The 22684-nt window shown below is 40.1% G+C and overlaps 1 protein-coding gene across 1 annotated transcript; it reads left to right on the forward strand.

Moving 5' to 3' along the window:
- Positions 1–7521: 7521 nt before the first annotated feature.
- Positions 7522–21265, forward strand: MMADHC (metabolism of cobalamin associated D). The gene is made up of 8 exons (XM_074828491.1): positions 7522–7587; positions 7841–7891; positions 10415–10559; positions 10805–11022; positions 13507–13612; positions 14126–14256; positions 17219–17305; positions 18630–21265. Exons 2-8 carry the CDS (start codon positions 7883–7885, stop codon positions 18822–18824), a joined length of 891 nt encoding a protein of 296 aa, XP_074684592.1. The 5' UTR covers positions 7522–7587; positions 7841–7882; the 3' UTR covers positions 18825–21265.
- The last annotated feature ends 1419 nt before the right edge of the window (positions 21266–22684 follow it).

Raw genomic sequence — 22684 nt, forward strand, 5'->3', positions numbered from 1 at the left:
AAGCATAAATAGGTGCTGTGCCATGGAATTAGGCCAAAAATGCATTAGCAAAACAGCAAAGTAGGAACAAGAGTTTGGTGACAGAAGTACATAATAGCACCTAACCAGATTTGTCAGCAGGAGCATTTTGCTCTCAACAATAAAGATGCTCTCCATGTTAATAGAAAATGCCATAACTCGAATGACTATTAGTTCATCTTGTTGTTTCTACCCAAGGCTTCTCTACAGTAACAATTTTACTCCCAAAGCACCAGACCGATGCTGGGGAGCCTGGACAGAGAGACTTCACACATGGATTCTGTCTCTCTCAGTCACTCATATTAAGAAATATTTGGGGAATTACTAGTATGCAACATATCTTATTGTCTATGGTTTATTCCAGTTTTCACTAAAAGCATCGTAAGGTCTTCTGTTGACTTCAATGGGCTCTGAATGTGATAATAAAAATCCTGATGAGCCTTTGCAAGGTTTTCTGGACTGATCCATGAAGTTCTGGGCACTACTTACCTCCCTCTCCGCAGAGCCGAGTTGTGGATTTGCTCTTAACGCACAGGACAAAAGAGGGCAGGATTTTAAGCATCACATGGCAGCAGCATGCTTCACAGTGACTGATTTCCTCAAGCTTCCAGCCAGGAGGTTTGGTTAAGCTCTCTAAATTTTTATAGAAAGGGCCTCCGACTCTCCTGACTTACATGTCAAAAGAGATACTTTATCGCAACATCCATCACCCATCCCATCTCCTCAAAGTGGGAAGTTTTGCGATATCTGGTTTTACACACTACCAGATGCTGGGCTCTTTCATTCCCTGCCAGACAGGAACAGAGTCTCATAACTCATAGGCAACACACGATGCCATAAACCTTTTTGCGAGACATACTTCATAACCATGAGGGTTAAAAAGTGTGACCCCATATATTTAAAAAACAATAAGTGAGGAATCTAGTGGAGTAAGTAGCCCATTAGGCATGGCACTATGTTTAAGCATGAATTTTGACTTCTCAGATTTTCTAAGAGAACATTTTCCAGATGGAAAAATAGATTTACCAAAAAAGAAACACCTTATAAAAAGACTGATTTTGACACAGTTCTGATGGGAACCTGTCTCCTTACCTGCCACCTAACACATCTGGCATGCAGACCCAGAGCCAAGAGCCTGAAAGACCATGTTTCGGAGAAGATGCATGGCTGAGGACCACCACCGCCAAGTGCCGGGACTCGGAGCGCTGTCAGCCTGCCGAGCCTGCTGTCTTTCCCACCAGGAGATCAAGTGGGAGAGCTCCATCTCCTCCTCCTCCTCCTTGCAGATCTCTCCATGCAAGATGTGGGACCTTGGTCAAACAGAACAGCAATGCTCTGGTGCAGTCCCGATGCAAAACAGTCCCTTTTCAAGATCAAGTTCAATGTGGAACAAATTTAGGTCACACTAAGGCTAGTCCAGGCTACTTCTGGACTCCAACCTTGGTGACAGTCTCAGCACCAAACGTTTGATATCTAAATTCTGTATCTGCTCTCACAGAGGGGCAGATTCAGAGCGGGAGCAACACCTCCCAGTCGTAAATGCAAATATCTCCCAAAACACCCAACGTGCAAACACTCCCCATTCCACTTTCCGGGCCGCCCAGCTATGCTGGATGCAGCAGCATCCCAGAGGTGCTGGTGGAAGTGATAACTGGAGAGAAAGGAGATGGGAATCCCTCCACTCCCCCTATGTGTGTGGGGAGGGCTGAAAGCACGAGCAGCTCATGCTGCCACCCCAGGAAAAATATGCCTGTTTAATCCCTGGCACGGAAATTATAAAGGTTTTAAAGCTCAACCTCTCCCTCTTCAAACCAAACATTAAATGCTACGGTAAGAATTGAGATGAATTAATATCTGCCTGACAGCCTCAGATACATTTGGGCAACCCACATCAGGGCTCCTATTTGAAGGAGGTCGTCATATCTGGAAATGGCACATCCCAATTTAGTATGGTTGATAAATTTCTGTCTTTGGTAAAAATGTAAACTGGTAGTTTACAGATACAGGGGAAGTTATGCTAGTAAAGGATTTCCCGTAAAGCTCCCTAAGCTCCGGCAGAGCTAGCCCCAGCCAGTTATCGGGGGAATGCTCACTTCCTCTGTCTGTTCATTCGGATGCACATTCAAACGGGCAGGGGAGCTGAATGAGACACAGAGCAACGCCCTGAGATAAAGGAGGAAATCCCTTTCAGGTTCACAGAAACAGATGGGGGGGGGGGGGGGGGATGTCTTTCCAAAAAGAAAACAAACCTTGCTAAGACTTAGCTTGTGCATTTGCACCACTTAGTAAGAAACCTCTTTTCCCAGTGGTAGTGAACAAATCTCCCAGCCTAGTATCTGGAAATGCCAGAAGAAAGAGATTGTTCGTATAAACACATACATTTCCAGGGGAAGTTTACTCTTCCTATAGCCAGAGGATGTTTACTTTTCTAGAAAAAGAGTATGTTAAAACCTTTCTTCCCTTCTACTTCATCACCATTCCACTGGCACTTAGGAACAGACATTCCTCATTTCAAACACAAGGTTTAGCAGGTCAAGTGAAGGGGGAGCCATGGTTGTATACGCAAGAAAAAATAAATACAGGGAATGAAATGAATAAACAAAGAGGCTGAGTTAGAGCTTAGAGACCAAAAGTTCCCCGACCGGGGCAGTGACACAGGCAGGCAATGTGATGGCTGAAGATTGTCAACTCAAAGAGCACGAGCTCAGGGCTAAGCTCTGCAGGTCAGACCCACAGTGTTCCTAAATGTCACAGGGACCACAGGCTGAGACCCTCCTCCCTCCCTCCCTCTGCCATTGCTCATGAAACACTTCTGAACCACCGGGAATGTGACCAGCATGCTACGAGAGTCGGCTGGCTTTTGGTATGCTCAGTTACTGATTTGCTGCGAGCAGGTTTTAGAGATCAAAAATCAATGGCAACGATTTTAACTTCGGTTTAACAAAGTCCTAATGAAGTTTAATGGGTGCCATTAGGTAAATTGCAAGCGCCAGCACTATCCATCATTGCACAGAAATGGAGATACTTTAAAACGCATTTTAAAGTTTCTTATATAAGTACAATGAGAATAAAGACTATCTCGTTATTTTTATGACCGCTTAACAAGCTCCTGCAGTACTCAGATAAGCACCTACAAACGAAAAACCACCGCTCTCATAATCAAGTACAATTCCACTGCCTCCAGATTAATCACACCTGATTAACCGCAGGGTGAACTGGGCCATATAAGCAGCAAAGACCCACGTTTAAGGATGAAACTCTGGCTTTGGGAAAATAGGCAAACGCTGCAACTGCAATGCTTATGGAAGAATTCCAAAAGCCTCTATTTGGACAGGCTTAAGAAAATTTTACCTTTCAGCTAATGAATAAATGTGAAGACAAAGAGGGTTTGATTAAGTTCTTGTTCCTGCAACAAGTGAAGAGGACAGGAGAACTGTCTCAAGGTTGGGCTTTATATAGCAGCGTCCATGCTTCAGGAAAAGTACATGGCTCTCTGCAGAAATCAAGACAAACTTCCCCTGTACTGAACAGGACAGGAATCCAGGTCCATCACTCATAATCCAAGTAAACAAGTTACAACAGCGGTGCCACAGAGCTGAGCAGATACAGGAGATGCCACGTCTATCTGTACCAGTGCAGGTGCTGGCTGACAAACACTGAACTCTCCAGGAGCACTGGATGTTTGTGTGAGAGGAGCCCTCTGATTTTCATGAACACAGAAGCACCTGATCACAGGAAAAACCACATTTCCATGCTGGATCTCTGGAGGTCTCCAGCCCAACCCCAGGACCTCATCCCATTGAGTTCTGAAGGCCTCCAAGGATGGCATTTCCACAGCTTCTCTTGGCCCTGGAAGAGCAGAGTGGGGAAGGGCTGAAAATTCACTCTTTTCTTGTCTTAGGCACCAAAACAGCTTCCCAGAGGCACCTCTGACTCCTCTGCTTGCAGACCAAGGAATCCAGCAGTCTGGGGATGGTGAAGGAGAACAACAACGAGGGCTTAGAGTTCAGTTTTCAGGCAGAAGGTGGAGGTGACTGGAAAAGTTCCCTTTCACATCCCTCTCATTCTGAAGTTGCTGCAGCTGCTGAGATTCTTCCCCATGCTGCATCCCTTTCAAACTGCTGAGAGGAAGCCACTGTCACCAAAAAAAAAGACAGATAAGGAAAAAGAGCATCTCAGTAACACAACAGGAAAAGCCAGTCATGTACTTCAGGTTTCACTATTAAAACTGCTGCAGAGTATGAGTTTCTTCCATCTTCATGGAAAGAAGTGTCCAGTTAACTGAACCTATGTGTATTTTTCAGAAAAGACTTTAAAATAAGGAATTAGGTATCATCCTGTATGCATTCCTTCCTCTCCCCCAAACTGAGAAAAGTAATCTCTGAGGGAAGAATTTAATCAAAGCCAGCTGCTAATTACTTTCCTGACACCAGGGGAGAAGAATGTTGGCATCAGAAGGATCTGGAAGATTTTCATGATTAATATTTGATAAATCTGTAATTGGACTGTTTGATTTTGCAGTCTCCTTTGAATAGAGGTAGAAACTTTATTGAAATTAATCTTTATGAATTCAGGCCACAAACTTCAGGGGATGATAACTCATTGATTGATTTGAGTATCTTGAAGTGCTAACCCTGGAGAGAAGATAAATTGGGATTGCTTAAGGACAAGTCAATACAGACTGAATATAATCCAGAGTGCTTTCCCATTAAAGGAAATAAATTACATTCTGTAAAGAGTTAAAGTTGAATTTCTCCAGCCTTTTTTTGCTGAAGTTCAGAGATTTGACATGAATATTTAATCTGAAAGCAAATGAGAATTAAGTGTGTTAACATTGAATTAATAAAATAGTTGAGTAGCATGCAATAGTGAGCAAAGGTTCTCATGAAAAAATACAACAATCAAAATTGCAACATTATAGTTATCTAATATATCATATTGTTTAGAATTGGATATAAGAATTTTCTCTTGATCCTAATAAAATAAAGCAGAAATTCTATTAAATGCAGTAAGGACATTGTAGGGGTGAATATTATTACTATGAACAACAAAGCCAATTTCTTGCTCTGATTTTTAGCTATTGAGTTATGTATTGAAACCTTTAGAACTGGTTTATGCTAATAACCCAGCAGCAAAGAAAAAAAAATTCTCCAGAAACATGTGGTCTATAACTAAAGTAAATTAAAGGCCATGTGCACATTCAGAGGGATCTGAATGCCAAATCTTTTATTTTGAAGGCGAGAGATTAAAGTTCCCTTTGCTTAACCAGCATTGCTGCTTTGAACAGACAGCAAAGAAATGGCAAAAAATAAGAAAGAAGAGTCTTAATCCTAGTATTCCAACATGGCTTGTGTGCGTTTCCCCTCTACTGCAGAAGCAACAGCAATACAGCTCTTTTATATTAGCTTTAAAGAGGATTTGGGTTTGGGCACCTCTCCCCTGATATTTTTAATTCAGCATTTAAATAGTTGCATTAGTATGCACAGCACTTTCCACATATGCAAGTAGGAAGGTTTTTGCCTCAAAGAACTCGTGATCTAAATTCAACCACAATATTGAAAAAATGACAAAAAAAGGTACCTGAAAACAATACTGAGTCTTAAGCTAGCTGCAAAGCTTTCTCCCTTCCCTTTTCCATCTCTGCCAAGATTTACGAGAAGGCAAGATACAGAGGGTGATCGCCTCTGTAAGGCAAACAAAAAAGGCTGAACTTGAAGACAAAGATGATGAGGTTGTTCAGCACAGTGCCTGTGGAAAGCTATTCCGGACTCAGAAAATTGATAAAGATAGCTTTGTTAGAAAAGCTAAAAAGATATAGCTTATGAGAAGTCATGGATTTGGTAGACATGGCATGATGGCTAAAGTGTTTGAAGTGGATGAGGAAAAAGGCAAATATAAAGATGAAAAAGAAGGAGCTAAGACGATGCTTCCTACAAATACACTTCAGGCCAGAGGGGGACAAACGTGCCGTGTTCCAGGAGACATTAAAAAAAAGAGGACGGTGATTTGAACCCATGTTATGGACTGGAAAACCAGGACCATTCTGCAAATGAAGAGGGAGGATGTGCAGGAGCTCTACACCTGCGCAGGGACGTGGCTTTGGAATCAGTGCTCTAGTTGAGCCTCGCTGACTTGGTGTATATATTCAACATACGCTCTGCGGGTAGTGAGCGATCTATTCAGCAGAACCCACACAGCCAGTACGGCCCAACACCAAACATAACCTGTCTTTGTATTGCTCGTTTTTCTTGGAGCGACAAAGACTTGCCCACAAACACAGCTTGGAGCACCTTCAGCTGCAGATGGTGAGTAGAGTGGAGTAAAACCATGACCCCTTCTCTTTGCTGTGGAGCACTGGAGAGTTTTTCTGCACGGGGCTTCCAGCCCACTCCTACCGCCAAGCCGCTGCATCGCCACACAAAGGAGAATGCTTTCAACTCGTACATATGCGTTTGCGTTAATAACTTCTGCAGTTAATTAACTTTATGTAGCCCATGGAATTACCTCAATAGAGCTCATAATGGAAAAGTTTATTTGAAATAAAAGCTAGCTTTGTAAGCAAACCTCACCCAATAACCAGGCCCAAGGAGAAAAGGTGGAGAAAGGAAGCCCTTTCACAACGAAGGAGGAAAAAAAAAAAAGAGAAGTCTTTAGTTTATTGAAGAAGGGCTTTATTCTTATTTTGTAAAACAGTTATTTTTGTAGAACAAGGGTACGGGGGTGGCTGTCAACCCACCCCTGCAGCTTGTCCCGATGAGAAGGCAAAGCGACGCCGTCGAAGGAGAGCACTAACCCATTATGTAGGACGCTTGCATTTTATTTCCCTTTTAAAGCTGTCTTTAAATCACTGTGTTTAAGGGGGAGTCACTGATAAAAACCTCAGTTATACCAAGGCACGTTTGTATTAAATTTGAGGGAACTACCTATCGCCCCTGAAGGACTGGTTTTGTTAGAAGTGGCATTATGTTTCCCGTTCTGATGGGACTTTCCAGGAAATCCCCGGGCCCAGCGGCCTTTCGGTGGCTGAGCAGCTCCCCCTGCATTTTTTTCCAATAACAACACCCCCTCTTTTATTCACTTTCGACTTTATTGTACTCTCCGGCCCCAGCACGACCCAGCCGAGTGCTGGGGCGGGGGGCAGGGGGGAGGTGTAATGGCAGCCCGGTTTACATTACGTGACTGACTCCTGGCGCACCCAACGGGTACTGCACCGCCGGTGACGGGCGACCCGGTGCTGACACGACGACCCTGAGGAACCCCCGCAGCGGCCTTCGCGGGAGAAACACCCTCTTCGGGTGCGGCGGCCCAGCCCACCCGGCCGCCCTGAGGGGCCGCCTCACGCTGCCCCACGGCGCCGGCCGCTCCCCACCGGGCCGCGCCACCGCCGCATACCCGGCCCGAAGCAATCTACCGCCGAGCGACTCGGCCCGCTCGCTCGCTGCCCGCTCCCTCGAGGCGCTTAATCGAGGTGTCGGTGGATCGGCTTGCTCGGCTTGGGGAAGGGCGGGGCGAGCGCCCGTCGCGCGGGTGCGCCGGGGGACGGCGGCCGGCGCCATTTTGCAGGAACAGGTGAGGGGTGCGGCGGTTCCGCGGTCTCCGGTGCTCCCGTTGGGTTTCTCTCTCCCTTCCCGTCCCCTCGGCTGGTGCTGGCGGCTTTGGCTGCCGGGCTTGTAGCGAGCGGGGCAGCGCCGCGGTGCCTTGCGGGACTGTTGTCGGGGAAACGGCCGTGAGGGGCCATCGGCCCCGCCGAGCGGTGTGAGGGGCGAGCAGGAGGTGAGGCCGGGCAGTGCCTCGGAGGCCAGTGCTTTCGCTTCTCTTGCAGGGGCAGCCGGGCCTGCCGGCGAGAGGGAGCCCGCCGTCTGCAATGGCCAATGTGAGTATCGCGGATCGCCGGCCCTCGGGCGTCAGCGCCGTCGCGGCCCTCTTCGCCGGCGGTTTGCGGTAGGGGGGTGGCTGTCAACCCGCCCCTGCGGCTCGTCCCGATGAGAAGGCAAAGGAGAGCACTTTCCCGTGTCATGCGGGACGCTTGAGTTTTATTTCCCCTTTAAAGCTGTCTTTGAATCACCGCGCTTAGGGGGGAGTCATTGATAAAAACCTCAGTTATACCAAGGTACATTTTTATGAGAAGGGAGCGGTATCGTCATCCTTTCATCTTAAATTTTGGAAGCCAATTTTCGTGGATATTGTGGGAATAATCGAATTGAGGATTAAGTAGGATCTGTTTTGTTTGGGGTTTTTTAATGTCATGAATTAAGATGAAATACATAGGTTCACCAGGGTACTTCCAGACTGAAGAATGAAACAGGCTTTATTGATTTAGTCTTGCTACGGAGACATGAATAATTTATTGATTTCAGCGGTGTTTTTTCACTTGTGTAATGCTAGGTATGTAAATATTTGCATAAGTGAGCTCAGTCAACATACCTGTAATTAACACTAACATCTGCATGTTAAGTGATCCTGATTATAAGAAAACGCTCTTTTCTGGTAATTATGTGTCAGCTGTAATTGTTTACATCTGGTTTATCTGTAATGTAATCATTATGCAAAAATTAATTTCATTACTGGTTTTACATAACAGAGGAAAAAACCATTCAAGTGGAATCAGCAGACTTCTGTTGTTGTTACAGGAACGTTTTAAACATAGAGGTGTTTTAGAACAGGCAGCTTAAGGCCTTACCTGTAAATACTTGATTTGAGTCAGAAAATCAAATATGCTTTTATGCTTTTGAGTCTTCATGATGTTGGTAGAACTTACTAGACATTGTATGTTTACGCAGAGGTGGTGTGTGAGAAACTGATGCTTAGTGGCTTAGGTCCTGATACTCTGAATAGAGTTTTTATCTTAAACATACTATTTTCTCACTTTTTTTGAAGTAACCTTGTTGCATATGTATTTAATGGTGAACACATGTGTAAACTTTTATAGAATCAGGCATACAGCACTTAAGGAAAAGCCCTTTATGTCAGGTTTCTCAAAAGAATTTATTTCCTCACCTGGAAAACAATGTGCTTTTGTGAAAGCACACGTGCTATGGCAGGTGGGATTTACATTTTCCAGTAATGCATGCTTTTGTGCAGCTGTATTCAAGAGTATGAGCAGTTTTTTTGCTGGAGTTAAGTAGGCTGTAATTTTTTTTAAAGTTATACTTCTGTCTCTACGTTTTGAGTTATTTTTCTGTTATGCATATGTAAATGCGTTGTGACAGTTGTCAGTTTGTTTTTAAAGTATAAAAAAATAGATAAGGCTTTCTAGTTTAATCATTTCACCTGGATATTTTGTGTTTAAGAAAAACAAACCACAAAACCCCAGTAACAGTTGCTCATATTACTATTTAAGATACTGTCACTGGGTCTCAGAGTTCATAATCCTCGCGGTGAGGAGCCATTGGCTCTGTGGAGCCCTGTTGCTGCGACCATTGCATGCTCAGGGAGATAGCATTGCATCATTTTCTGTTTACTGTGTGGCTGAATCAGTTTGATAGAATCATCTTCAGCAGTTGAAGGTTATGTTGACAGTACAACTCTGTGGTGTGAAGCAGATTTTCTGGTGTATTCCAAGACTACGGAATTCATAAAGGCTTTATGGCTTATTGGCATTCTGACAACCATACTGATCTGTTTGCAGTAAGATTTGTTTGTAAATATATGAGTAAATAACACTGGTTGCGCTAACTTCAGTTTTGCACGTGTTAAATGTCTACGTATTTCGAGAGCAAAGGAAAGAAGCTGAAATTACCACCCCTGCCTGTTTTGATAGGCGTATCTCCCTGCATAGTTCAGAGCTGTTGGGCTGTGTCCTTTGAGGGTGGAGAAATGTGTGTAAGCACACACGTGTGCATGCTTCTAGATGAAAGTATCACTCCAGACTCATCTTGTAGCTATCTTGTGTCTCCCTCCAGCCTTTTAAGATGTAGAATATGGGCTGGCCAATGTCTGTGCTAGCTTTCAAGGCAAATGTCGTGGATATCAGCATTTACTTAATTAACCATATTTCTAGGTATTTCTGATAATCAAAGCCATGATTGAATTGTGACAATCATGGAAATAATGACATGCATGGAAATGATCATGGAAACAATCCTCATCTGTAACTTTGGTTTAGGTTGTGGGCTTTCAGTGGTGCTGTTTAAACTTCCCAGGGTTTCTTCCTCACGTGAGGAGGCCTTTCAGTAAGTGTTTGTGAGGCTTTTCCCTTAGAATACTGTTAGTAGTATAAATGTAAAAGAAATAATAAAATACTTATCAAACTCGATTTTACAGAAACACTGTTGATCATAATTAAAATTGTAATTTAATTATCAAGTGAGGATTTCTCTTCAGACCCACAAAGCTATACTTAAACTAATATTTTTGCTAGCAGTATGTAATACTTACTTTGTTTTTGTCTTCTCAGGTGCTCTGTAACAGAGCAAGATTGGTCACCTACCTACCAGGGTTTTATTCCTTAGTCAAAAGAGTTGTAAATCCCAAGGCTTTTTCTACAGCAGGTTCCTCTGGCTCAGATGAGCCTCATGTTGCTGCTACACCTCCTGATTTATGTAAGAAAAAGCAAATTTTCTTTGAATTTGTGTGGTATCAGAACTTTGCACCCCATATAAATTTGGGAATTCTGAAGTGTGCTTTTTATGTCAGGACCCTTTTATTTGTGCATTGTGGTTACTTTGGTTATATATGATTGTGATCAAATACAGATATTTGTATGGGAGAGGGTGTTTGTTTTTTTTTTTTTTTTCCTTCTTTCTTTGTAGATGTGATGACTATAGCAAGGCTTTGACTTTTGCAGGTCCGAGAACTGTATGGCCAGATGAAGTAATGGGTCCATTTGGTCCTCAGGACCAGAGATTCCAGTTGCCTGGTAATATTGGCTTTGATTGTCACCTAAATGGCACTGCTTCTCAGAAGAAAAGCCAAGTTTCAACAAGTCTGCCTGATATATTGGCAGAGCCTTCAGCAAGTGAAAGGCATGAATTTGTAATGGCACAATACATAAATGAATTTCAGGTAAGAACAGGCTGCTTCTATGTGAAACTGATATTTCTTGTCTAAGAGAAACATAACTAATTTCACTTCTTCCTGAAAAAAGATAGTGTTGATTTTTAGGTGGTTTTGAAAGATGAACTTCAGCTGGGGTGAGTGAGAGATTACACAAAACCTAGATGAAGTTTTTTCTTTTAGGAGAAAGAAATATTTCGGGGCGGGGGGGGGGGTTGAATAAGCAGTGCTTAGTGAAAAAGCATTTTAGTAGCGACTTAATTATATGGATATGGGAAAAGAAAACTTCAGTTTCAGAACTTGCTGTTTACCAAGTCTTACCACCTTTTATCAAATGGAATTGGTAGTTTCTTCCGTATTTCATTTAATGGATCTGGACTTAAATAGTTTGGACAGTGTTTAAATCTGCCTGTGTAGTTCTGACAACCACTGAATTCACACAGGAGAAGCAGATGAACATACCTGAACCTCAGGTCTCACAACAAGACTGCATTTTGGCAATGGCAGAGCTTGCAGCGAGTCAGATGCATTATTAACAAGAAGCAGCTTGATAATTGCTAGCGTGATCACAGCATTTCAACAAATGTTTAGTGCTACTAGCTGCTGACTCAACTTTCTAGGTTCTCAGAGTTTATGACGTGCTCAGACTTCAGAGGTCAACTAGCAAATTTCCATTGTAAAACACTGTATGGTGTTTTTTTGTAAATGTAGCATTGTATTCCAAAGTGTTCAGAAAACATAAGCTTCTGGTGAGCTCCCCAGATTCTGTTTTCAGCTCATGTGGATCGTACTTTCCGTAAAAAAAGCCCAACAGAAAATTCTAGTCCAGTGCATTTAGTGCAAACCAGGTGCACTGAATTCGTGCCTGCTTTTTAGCAAGATTTCTTGTATAATAAAATGCCCGGTGCAGCTGTTCCTGCCCAAAATGGAAAGGAGAAACTGGAAAGAGCAGAGACAGGTTTTGCAACTGGTATTCAGAAAGCAGTCAACAAGAGTCAGCTCTGCTTCATACTGATGGTGTTTAGGAGAATCCACGAACAGCATTTAGTGAACAAAAATGCATAAACTACTTTAGGAGAGGATCCAAATTTGAATGATGGGATCATCTGAATGCAGGAACTTTCCATAGGTTGCTGCAGCAAGCAGGAGAAAAGCTCAGTGCTGGTGAAGCTCGCGCACCAGCCCTTGATCCACCCAGAGAAATGGCACACTGTGTACCTGAGATTCATGTACTGGTTTTATCTGGGCAGAGTAAGTGGGCCTGCTGACCTATCGATATCGGAAAGTCGGATTGATCTTTGGAAAATGGCTGTAGTCTCTTGATGATAGGATGTCTGGTAAGCGTATGGACTATGTAAGTGGTGTTTAGCCAGCTAGAATGGGAGTAGTAGGCAAGAAATCATGATGAACTTAGTAAGAGAAGCATCCTATAGTTAGGCAGAAAAGAAGGGGTTTCGCAGCATAATGCATGGCTTGTCAGGCTTAAAGCACCAACTGATCAGTCCCCATGCCTGAGATCATAATGCAACATGTGGAAATGTATTGAAACTGCAGGTACTGTCTCTAGTTTGTCTATTGTTATGTTTAGTTTCTGATTATTTGGTTTTGTTTTTTATTTTCTGTTCTTGATTGTCAACTTCTAGAATAAAAACAGTAACCACACTGTGTTTTCAGTGTTACAGTTTTCTCTCGGGAGAACTTTCAGATGCAGAGTGTTAGGTAGGACTTCGTGTATTACTCAACATTGTAATATCAGTCTTAGACAAGCTTATTGAAATTCCTTGTAAATTCTGGCATAGTTAGAGCTAGGAAAACTGTATTAAGGCATTCTGTGCCTATTTCTATTCCAAAGGAGGCAGCTCTTGTTACCTCCTTCTTAAGGGCATTTTAAGCTTAAATGCTATATATCTAACATATTTTGTAGTGTACCCACAAGAATCTGGGGTTGCTTTTGGTTTGGGGTGTGGTTTGGATTTTTGGGTTGGTTGGTTTGGTTGGTTTTTTTAGAAACTGTAGAACTAAAAAACTGTCAAGAATAAAAATGCTATTATTGGAAAACTTTCTGCTTTTCAAGCTGCAACAGCTAAAGCTAAAAATACTGATAAGTTCAGAGCTCTAGAACTCTTGTGTAACTTTAAATTCTGGCTCAGGTAATGTGTCTGAAATCTATCAATTGCTGTTGTATTGAGTACTTAAGGCCATTGTTTCAGAAGATATTTTTCAAAGGTTCTGTATTGCTTAAGGCTTTGAGATAATACAGTTACAATAAAATACAAAACTTAGTATTTCTGTGTAGATTTAAGTAATAGATAATACCCACATCTGTTCCACTTTTAATATTTGAAAAATTTTAAGTCTCATTGCAAATCATCTTTCTGTGAACCTGCTTGAGTGTATCAGTGGACATTTAGTCACAAAAACATAGTCTGGTGTACAAAGTTATTCCTGTTGTATATTAACAAATTAGAAAGTTATAATTTTCATTTTTCTCAGGGGGCTGATGTTCCACAGAAACAGCAAATAAATAACGCTGAAACTTACTTTGAAAATGCAAAGGTAGAATGTGCAGTACAAGCTTGTCCCGAGCTGTTACGAAAAGGTATATTTTCACTTTTAATGACAGCTAAGAAGTTATAACTTTAAAATGTAAAAAATATGTAAGTAAACACTTTGATGTAATAGATGCCACAGAATGTGTAGTAGAAAAGGGTAATTCAGAACTGATGTTTTACAAAAGAAAAATACATACTGTAAAATGAAAACTGAAACTTTGCTGTTGACATTACTTAGTATTTCATATAAAATTCAATGCCATTTAAATTGAAATTCAGCTGGGGCGGGGAGTAACTTTCAGCTGCTTCTTTAGTGTCAGGTAGACTCTGGAGCTAATTCCCTATCCAAAAACCAGTTTGTGACAAAATCAGATTTTTTTGGCACTGCTTCTTAGTAAAATAGCAAATTGAAATTAAGAAACTTCTGAAACCGTTGGTTTTGTATCTTTAATTTGTTCAAGAAGGAAATAATTGGATAGGGTCAATAATTCATCTAAAACTGAGAAAGCCATAAGTAAATTGTAAGAGCAAGCCATAACATGGTGGTTTAACTTTTTTAGACTTTGAGTCAATGTTTCCAGAGGTGAATGCTAACCGCTTAACGGTATTAACTGTCACCCAGAAGACTAAAAATGATATGACTGTATGGAGTCAAGAAGTGGAGGATGAGAGAGAAATGCTCTTAGAAAACGTAAGTAGCTGACAGTAGCATCATCTTATTTTTGTTTATAGATTAATCTTTCGTGAATTATCTGTGTATTTCAGTCCATTTCTAGCTCTGGTAGTGACATACTGTATTACTTTTTCGAGCTAATCCTCTGTTCTCTTACTGCTAAAATGGACATAACTTTTTTCCAGCTTTGTAGCTTTTTGACAACTCTGTATGTCTCATAGAACTATTAAATTCTGTATAGTGGAGTGAGTCAAAAATATGTTGAAGTGTTACAATAAATTATTAAAGACACTTGATTCTTGTCCTGTTTCAGTTGAAAGGCAGCAACTATTTTTTCACCTTATTTCAACTTTAGTATGATGCATTTTGTAGGATTTCACTGCTCTCTTTATTTTTCTGTGACCTAGCTGAGATTCCAGTACAGAGTCTGTCCGCAAGCATGTCCTTACTGGTAAAAAGTGGTTGCTCTGGTTTTTGGGTTGTTTTTTCCTCTGTTCTGATGATGGGTATATTTAATGCTTTTGGACTGGGTATCAGTTATATGTATTACATCATAACCATCCTCTTGAACTTTGTCTTCTTGATCAGTTGCCACTAGAGGTCTCTGAAAATCACTTTATTTCACATTTTTCAGATTTTTTTTTTGTGTGTACTCCAGCAGGTGTCAGTGTTCACCACCATTGGCAGTCTTTTTTTAGCACCTCAAAATACAGTGTTTCTGTATATTTGTTATAATCTTTCTAAAACTAGCAAAAATCATCCTGTGGGATTTTCATCTGTATAGCGAGGGTCATATTTATGTTTGAAAATAGTCCGGTAATGTCCTTTTTCAATCCTGTAAATTGCAAATGTGCCCTTTGTAAAGCAGTGTAAGGGTTTCCACAAAAAAAAAGGAAGAAGCATTCTGAAGAATCAACGTAAAGATTACACAGAAATTAAAATTCCCTTCATTTTAGTGTGTTCTTCTCTTTGAATTATTTATGGTCTGTTGGTCTTTGGCGTTGTAATCTGGTCTAATTATATGTTAATTGGCATCTTTCTTCCTTGTGCACCTCCCTGTCAAGTCTAATAGAGTCATTGTAGGGGTGTTACGATGTTGGATGTAACCTCCTGGCCTAAAGGTTACTAACAGCACATTCACAAGAAAATGGTCTGTTTGTTTGCTTCATACACGGTTAGAAGTAACCTTAAAAATACTAATTTAATGTGAGAGGCTTGTGCAAAAGTAATGAGGGTTATGTACAGCCAAATCTAAGTGTTTACAGTAGTGAATCTCGAGTGTTTATTAACCGCACTCTGAAGTGATTGCTGAGGAGTTGTTACAACACTGGATCAAAAGATGTACTGTTTTCAGAAATGTAACGCCTAAAATGCTGTCTTTAGATGGCTTATTTATATTTGTGAGTTAACGGTGTTTCAACTGTAAATTAATCATCACAGCCATCAAACCCCAAAATACAGAACAGATTACTGTAAAGGATAAACCTCCCTTATTTTGGACTGTTAAGGGCCTGAAGCTGAATAACTATAATAACATTTCTATAAATTTGAAATCTTGAGCTCCTAAGGACAGTAATTACAGAGAACAATCCAATTTTTAAGTAAAGTATTACATTTATTCTGAAGTTAGAAATATTTCTTTTTTATGAGATAGGGAAATTTCATAATTTTGAGGAAGCGGTGTGAATTCTGTTTGTGCTCAGTGCATTCAGCTGTGTAGATTTTTGCACTTGGACATGTTTTTTCTCAGTGCATGGATGGTTTTAGAACCATCATGTATCTTGACTTTTGTGTGTTTTTGGTTTTTTTTTCCTCACTCACCTTTGCATGTTTCTTCCGCAGCTTTCTATGGGCCCCTGCTGGCCCTCATAACATAAGTTGAAAACTGCCAGTCTGGGTGATTAAAAGCACATAACTGAGGTCTCCTGTACTTGCTGATTTATCTGTGGAAAAAAATGTGCTGTGTAATCTGTATGTCATATAATTATTTTGTGCCTTGCGTTGTGATGTCAGAATACAGGAGCACAGCTTTAAATCTACCTGGCTGAATTTTCTTCTGTATCTGACAGGCAGATAACTGCAACTCAACACCAAAGATTAAAAAAACCCCATACCAAAACAAAAGCTTAATTTCTCAAATTAGCTGATGTGAAAAGTTTGCTATGAAAAAAACAGATTCTGTAAGAGAAGGGAGGTTTTGGATGATGCGTTACAGAGCAGGGAACTTCTTGGCATGTTGCTTAATTGAAAATAGTGTTTTCAGGAACATCAGCTGGTGTCCTCCAGTGTAATTGAAACATGACCTACAACTTTGATTGTCAGACAGTGGGAGAGTTTGAAGTCGTGATTCATCCTGACCACCAGTTCATTACAACAAGAGAACTGGTGTAGACTGGTGTAAAAGTCAAGTGCTTATGGAACTGTTTGCTATCATGATGCAAAACTAAAACGTTCTTTAAAATCATTTGCAGTTAAACATTTGTAGTGCAGAAAGAATTGCATGTTACTGTGCTGTTGGCTGAGATAAGACCTTACAGCAAAACTCTGGTTTTCATATATTTGTAAAAATATATTTTAATGCTACAGTTAGTGTCAAACTTGTGGAGTTACTCGTGGAAATAACACAGAAATACCTGAAGTAATGGTTGACTTCTTAAAGAGGATAACAGGTATGACTGCAAGCTGCATGAATAATCAAAGCAATTACGTTATTTCTTGCACAAGCTGTTAATCCATTACTGACTGGCACAAGGAACACTTGTAAATCTCTCATGATTGGAGTAGCCTAATGTGTGCCATTAATTCTAATCCTCTTAATGTTATTAATATTTTTATTGAAAGTATGCTGAATTTCTCATTTATTGGTAGAGGCCAAAAGAAATCTGTGCTTGTTCATTTTCAGAATATGTGTGTGTGTATATATATATATATATAACAAAAATCTCATTTGATATCATTCTTTCCTTTTATTTTCTTTAAGTTCATTAATGGTGCTAAGGAAATTTGCTATGCAATTTGTTCTGAAGGCTACTGGGCTGACTTCATTGATCCATCCTCAGGACTGGCAGTAAGTTATGTGCTGTGTGGAATATGCAATAGATGCTGTTGTGTTCTAACTAGCAGTGGGATTTGTATTCTTTATGGGTTGAATCCAACTTCTTCATATTTCCCAAAAGCTGTTACCATAAGATAATTTCTTTTATAAATTAAGATCAGATATTAACCCCGAGCCAGTTCCCGTACTGTGTCAGCTGTCATTGCAGTTGGTACTTTGGAGAACGTTTTTCAGCAATGAAGTTGAATTTTAAATAACTGTAGAAGTTTTATGCCCAAGAGCTCTTGGTCACTGCACAGGAAGCTGGGTTGCCCTCCAAAGGTAACTTGGGAGTCCTGGCACCTATCTGTGTAGATGGGTGTTTTTTAAAAATCTCCTTGCCCTAGTTAATAATATCTTTGTTATGTAATAAAAAATGAATAGCTTGTTAATATTAAATAGTTTTGGCATTCATTTTCAGATGACACTAGTTCTCTGGAGAGCTGACCATTTCTTACCAAGACATCTGTGAAACATAATCTTCAAACTTAGAATTGAGACAGTTTCTATCAAAGCATGAGTGTATATGTATTTTTGTCTGAGAACTAAGTGTTAAAACCATACCATAGTCAAACATAATCATGGCAAAGCTCAGTTTATGGGGTTTTTATTTTAAAACTCTGAAAGGCAGTGATTTATTGCATCAACAGAGGCAAAAAGGTTTAATAGGGGATGTTTATAAGGTGAACAGGCAGTTGAAAGGTGTGTGTACTGCTTAAAAGCTTCCCAGAAATTCCATGCATTAAGGAATAGTTACAGATTGATGAAAGTAGGGTTCTGTCTTTGGGCTCTAGTTCAGTAGTAACGTCCTTACCGATACCCTGTTTGGTCAGAAGCCTCCTCCTGAGATAAAGCAACTGGAATACCCATTTCCAATTTACACACATTTTTTGCTCTTCAAAGCATCTTTATAGGGCGCTCATTGAAAAGATATGTGTCTTATTTTTGCTATTTCACAGAATGGTTCTATCCTTAATGCCTGTAGAAGTAGCAGAACCTTTCTAAAGCCCTTGAGATTTTTTTTGTATGTATGATTGATTAGACATTCACTGATACGCCTTCAGCTCTCTGTCAGTGGCAAAAGAACATCTTTAAACATGGGGTACCAGTATAACCAGAGGTGCTCTGCTTAGTTTCCTGTGTAGATTTCATGAATAAAACTGTACGTAAAATTTCCTCCAACAGATGTAACTGGCACTTCTGGGCTTAGGTTTTGTTTTAAAAAGGGGTAGTTCTGACATTTTAAATGCTCTTGGAAATGTTCACGTGAAAAATTCTTTTTTTCTTTTCCACCTAGTTTTTTGGACCTTACACAAACAACACTCTGTTCGAAACAGATGAACGCTACCGCCACTTGGGATTTTCTGTTGATGATCTTGGCTGCTGCAAAGTTATTCGTCATAACATCTGGGGTACTCATGTGGTTGTAGGAAGTATTTTCACTAATGCTGAACCTGACAGCCCTATCATGAGAAAACTAAGTGGAAACTAGCAGTCATCGGGGCTTCACAAGTTCTTACGACCTTTGCATTCTTTTACTTGGTGATTCTCTCTAAGCTTTGTCAGGAAATGCCACACTTGAAAGTATTCTTAGATAATAAAATAGCTGTTATTTATTTTAGTCTTTGTGAATGTGTGTTCACCACATGTGACTTAGAAGATTAATTGACAACATTCAAACAGATACCTTTGTGCCACATGAATTTTAAGCTGTGAGTTTCCTTCATCTTGAATGAGTTTGAACATACATGTACATAGTTCTCTGCATATCCTTTTTTTAATACTATCTTAAAAGCCACACTTCTTAACCGTTTTGTCTTTCAGTGTCTGACAAATCTGTGCTCTTAGTGTTAAAAACCCTGATGTCACTGAAGTTTCTAGGAATTTTGCCGCTTACCAGAATAAGTAAGCGGCAAAAAAAGTGGAATAAGTAACAAAATTGTTCTCCCAGAATATAGAAATTAATAAAAACTGCAGAAGTTAATGCTGGACTAATCGCTCATTTGCTGTTCTAAAATGAGAATAATGAGATAAGCTTTCAGTGGTCTCTACATACAAGTAATACTTCAGTAGGGAAGTGTTCACTTGATTGCTACATCCAGAGTCTCAGTAAAAAGTCTTAAATTACTCTAGAATCAGTCATCTCAATGTTTTTTTTGTCTTCGTGTTGCTAGGGGTTTTATTTTCTCAGTGTTAACTAAATATATTTAATTAGTTTATATATGTAAATGTAATTTAAAGTTGCTTTTGTAACTTAGGTCATTAAATACGTTGTGGGAAAAAAAATGATAACAGGGAAATGCTTGGATATCATCATTGTTTTCCTGTACTTGGATGCGATTTAGACTTGTCTCTGTGGAATTTTGAAATGCCTGCACGAAGAGCAATTATGATCAATTATTGCAATTATGATCAATTATAAAAATATTTCAACAGGAAGGTTTCAGTAAACTAGTCAGTCTCTCCAGGTATCAAAAACAATCAGGTCATTGAAGTTACTGGAGGGAGAATAGTGACGAAAATCCAAGGCACCTGAAATAGCAACAGTGTCAGCTGCCTCTCTACAGAGACAGACTAACTAACTAGATTTTAATCTCATCACAGTCAGTTATCGGGGCCATTTGTTAAGACACCCCTGCAGTAGCTGCGCCAGTTCGTGCAACAATGGGAATCCTTCAGCCTTGACTCCATCAAAATGTAGTGCAGCTTTTGTCTGGATAATGGCTGCAGAAGACGACGATCCGAGAGGTTTAGCTTCCTTTCAGATAGCTAGGGATTTTAATCATTTTGTCATTTTCCAATGTGAACTAACAATTATGGATTTAAAACTTGTTCTAAGTTTGTATACTACTTCTATTCCCTACTCAGGGTCTAAGCCAGTTATCACCAAAGTCTTTTCATTTGCTTTAATGAGTTTAGAACCAGATCCTTTACCAAGTGCCTGTACCCGTCCTTGTTAATGATCGCTGCAAGCCCATAACTTTGCCGGATCACGGAGATGGAAGGGAGGAAGACTCTCCACTGGAGAAGTGAGTGCGGTCTCCCCTAAATTCACTCACTGAACCCGCAGTTTGGAGGTTATTTTTCTTGCCTGCTGTCACTGTCATCACTGGTGGCTCTAGCCTGCGCACATTCCGAGGTTGAAGTAGGACTTGTTCATCGCTTTGTCATGGAATTTGTGCTGCGTTTCCAGAGCCCAAGTTCTTGATCTCCACTCTGCTGTTCAAGAAGGCTGTATTACTTCAGAGTCTTTTATTGATATTTTTTTTCCTCATTCTCATCAAGAGGATTAAAAAAGCTTGAGAAGCTGCACTGTGTCTTGTCTGTTTGCAAAATAGAATTATTTTGCAGAACAGGAATTAGCTCATTTGATAAAAGAGGATTAGTGTCTCGCTGGACAGTAGAGTTCACTCCTGGAGAACTTTGTTGGACAAACATTAGAAAAAAAATTCTGTGAAATGGTTCACATATATTTTAACTATCTTGAAGACTCTTGATGCTATCTTTCCTTCAGATGACTTTGCTGTACTTATCTTTCTGTGTTTTTAGAAAGGGTGGGAGCTGTCAGGCAGCTATTCAAATGCTAGTTTTTGAGTTCATGTTCCTTCAAGTTTTGTCCTGTAAAGGGCTTTTACAGTGGCTTTTCAAATGGCTTCAACCTGAGGCAAAAATCTCACTGAAAATAGTGGGAGTTTTGCCTTGACTTCACTAATACTAATGTTTCATGCTAGAATTTGAGAGGAGGTATGATTTCCTGATATTTTTCTAAATAAAATCTCATACACATTGCTTCTCAGCAGAGACTAGAACTGTTCCAGTTCTTTTTCCCTCACATCAGAAGAGCTATACTGTGTATTAATTAATTTGCTACTATGAAATAAAAGTTCTTGAATACAGTGTAACTGTACTCCTGATAATAAAAAACAAAACAACTTTCAGTGTTACAAAATGAATTCCTTTCTAGGGTAAAGAAACAAACACATGAGAAGAGCTATTGTATGTAAGGCCCCATCTGCCTCCTTAGCAAAGATTGCTGCTGTGTGAGAGTACTGTTTGTCTTATTTCAGAGAGGCTATTAATTTCTAGATGTTATTAATTCAATACTAAACATACCAGAGTTTATTTTTTTGCAGTAAATTCCATAGAAACTTAATGCTGAACATCAGAAGAGCAGTGCTGTCTTTGTGTAGTTACATTTGCAAGTACTATACATGGAGAACATGCTTAAAATAGTGCAAGTCTAGAAGTTACTTGTAGTGGTCAAAAGGCTAAAGAAATGTTATAGGTGAAATATTTGTTATTTAGGTGCCATAAGATATGAGGAACTGAGCTAAATCTTTCCACAGAATTCCTAATAAAGGTGAGGAGAAAAATTACAGAGTTGTCTTTTGCTCTCCTAAAATATCTTAGTACTAATCTTATGTGAGCTGTTACCCTGGTGAAGTTCTACACCATCTCCTAAATAGCTGGTGGCATCACTGCTAAGGACAGTAGTGGTGACAGGCTTTTAAGTTACAAAAATAAATGTGAAACCAGGCTTAAAAGTTTAATAGGGATAAATATGCAGAACAAGATATTGAGAAAGGGCTGGTTCAGAGCTGGAAAGGTGTTTTTCTGTCCTGTGGAAGATGAAAGCCCTCGCTGCATGTCTGAGCTCAGTGAAATGGGAAGATATTGCTTTGTTGGGTGAATCAGTACAGAGAAATCATTAATTATCTGGAGGTCTTAAGTGCAGTGGTTGGGATTTTTCTCTTCCCACCTAAAGACTCTTAAAGTTTAGGCTCAGTGATAGCTTTTCCTCAGGCTCTGGTAGAAATGTTGAAGTAGCAAGTACTTTCAAAAAAGTTGCTGTTTTCAGTAAGTGGAAAGTACGTGTGGTTTTCAGTGCCATGAATGTTCGTATTTAAGCTGGGCTACAGTAAGAGCTGATTGTAAAAGTTGTGCTGTTACCTAACTAACACTAGATGAGTGCGGTGGGTAGGATGGAGGTACTGTATTCTAACAGATTGAGGCTTGTGTCCAGATCTTCTACTCAAGCACTTCGGGTCAGTTTAGTGAATTCATTGATTTATTCATGATAAATGAAATGTAATAGCAAAATAATTGCCTTATGTGCATAGTCCTTTTAAAGCCTCTTTTTTTATTGTCAGCTTTTTTTTTTTTTTTTACTCTGCATCCTCAAAATTGTCATAAAAACTAATGTTCCCTGTGCATATGTTTATACAGACCAGGAAAAATAAGCCAGGTAGTCAAATGACTCTTGTTTATAAGAGCAGCGGTAGTGAAGAACTCTATTCTCCTTCCACCAGCAGCCACCTGGCTGGAAAAAACATCCTTGAAACAATTCAGAGA

This window comes from Strix aluco, chromosome 6, assembly GCF_031877795.1.
Source record: "Strix aluco isolate bStrAlu1 chromosome 6, bStrAlu1.hap1, whole genome shotgun sequence".
Classification (NCBI taxonomy): Eukaryota; Metazoa; Chordata; class Aves; order Strigiformes; family Strigidae; genus Strix; species Strix aluco.